This window comes from Penaeus monodon, chromosome 23 (assembly GCF_015228065.2).
Source record: "Penaeus monodon isolate SGIC_2016 chromosome 23, NSTDA_Pmon_1, whole genome shotgun sequence".
In the NCBI taxonomy this organism is placed as follows: Eukaryota; Metazoa; Arthropoda; class Malacostraca; order Decapoda; family Penaeidae; genus Penaeus; species Penaeus monodon.
The window spans coordinates 41221080-41221440 of record NC_051408.1 but is presented as its reverse complement, the minus strand read 5'-3'; the positions used below and the strand labels follow the sequence as shown (position 1 = coordinate 41221440).

General features: G+C 49.3%; 1 protein-coding gene across 1 annotated transcript in view; it reads left to right on the top strand.

Moving 5' to 3' along the window:
• LOC119588082 (probable serine--tRNA ligase, cytoplasmic) overlaps positions 1-361 on the top strand; it is a gene marked incomplete at its 3' end in the record, with an annotated part of 11215 nt that overhangs the window by 8695 nt on the left and 2159 nt on the right. The window contains exon 10 of the mRNA XM_037936789.1: positions 172-359. Within this exon, the coding sequence (XP_037792717.1) occupies positions 172-359 (188 nt within the window). The remainder of the gene's footprint in view (positions 1-171; positions 360-361) is intronic.

The window sequence follows — 361 nt, the reverse complement described above, 5'->3', positions numbered from 1 at the left end:
GGATGCAAAGTGTGTCTGTGAGAATGAGTGAATATGCGTGTGTGATTGCACTGTGTATGTCCTAATAGGAGATTAGCTACTAATCTAGAAAGATTGTGTCTGTGATATTAAAAGATCAAGGTAAGAATAATGTGAGCATGACACCAACATTCCTGCATTTGTTCCCCTCAGGTGGAGCAGTTCTGCCTGACGTCACCCCACGATGGAGCGTCGTGGGCCATGATGGAGGAGATGATCAGCAATGCAGAGGACTTCTGCAAGGCCCTGGGGCTTCCCTACCGCGTGGTCAACATTGTGTCCGGTGAACTCAATAACGCGGCCGCCAAGAAGCTTGACTTGGAGGCGTACTTCCCTGGATCAG